The 962-nt window shown below is 65.2% G+C and overlaps 1 protein-coding gene across 1 annotated transcript; it reads right to left on the reverse strand.

Annotated features, from left to right (window-relative positions):
• Positions 1 to 6: 6 nt before the first annotated feature.
• OLFML3 (olfactomedin-like 3) lies at positions 7 to 563 on the reverse strand (the record flags this gene model as incomplete). Its single annotated transcript, XM_010157998.1, has 1 exon — positions 7 to 563. A coding segment is annotated over exon 1 (515 nt), but the record flags the coding sequence as incomplete, so codon positions are not given.
• Between the last annotated feature and the right edge of the window lie 399 nt (positions 564 to 962).

Here is a 962-nt window from a genome sequence, read left to right on the forward strand (position 1 = left end):
CCGCACACCACGAAGGCACCCTCCGCATTCTCCCGTGGGCACGGCGTGTCCCACATCTGCTCGATGTCCAGCGAGCTGGGGTCCAGCTTGGCCAGGCAAATGTTCTTCTCATCCTCCTTGGTGGCGTAGATGGCCCAGAGGCCCTCCTCGTCGGCCGCCACCTCGATGTAGGTGAAGGGAGAGAGCCCGAAGACGGGGATCTGCTCCTCGGCCGGGAACACCGAGCTGTCCACCACCGTCTTGTTGGCCAGGTTGAACTTGATCACCTGGAAGGGGCCCTGCTGGCGGATGTAGTAGAGGTGCCCGTCGTAGACGAGGTGCCCGGTGCCCACCCAGGGGTAGGGCAGCTTGATGCGGGCGGCCTTGCGGGTGGCAGAGAAGAGGGTGAACTCCCGCATGCGGGGGAAGACGTACACCGTGTCGTTGCCGGTGCCGTCGAAGACGTAGATCTTCTCGGAGTTCCCTGCAGCATCCTTGGTCCAGAGCCCCGAGGTGCTGCCGAATCGTTTCAGGATCTTCATGGCTCTGACGCTCGAGATGGTATGGCTGCAGTCTGCAAGAGTGGGGCAGCCCTGAAAGCCTGGAAGCTCCCCGCCCCTGCCGTGGGCACCGCTCCCACCCCGTGCCGGAGTCACATGGGTCCTGCTGCGTCCCACCCTGGCCCCCAGTCACCCGTCTCAAACTGGCTGAAGAGGCTGCGGTGTTCCCACGGTGGCACCAAGAAGTCCCCTTGTGCACCCGTGCCACGGGCAGGGGGGGCCACCCCCAGCCCAGCCCTGCTCCTAGGGCCCTGGAGAAAGTTCCTGGGGCTTGGATGAGGCTCCCAGGCAGCGGTGGGGATGCAGGATTTTGTGCCAGAGACCCCTGAGAGACACCCTGCTGGGACACAATGCCATGGCGCATGGCTGGGGGAGAGGGACGTGGGTGGGCTGGGAAGGCTGGGGGTAACCCCGCTCCTGGGA

This window comes from Eurypyga helias, unplaced genomic scaffold, assembly GCF_000690775.1.
Source record: "Eurypyga helias isolate BGI_N326 unplaced genomic scaffold, ASM69077v1 scaffold19938, whole genome shotgun sequence".
NCBI classification, from domain to species: Eukaryota; Metazoa; Chordata; class Aves; order Eurypygiformes; family Eurypygidae; genus Eurypyga; species Eurypyga helias.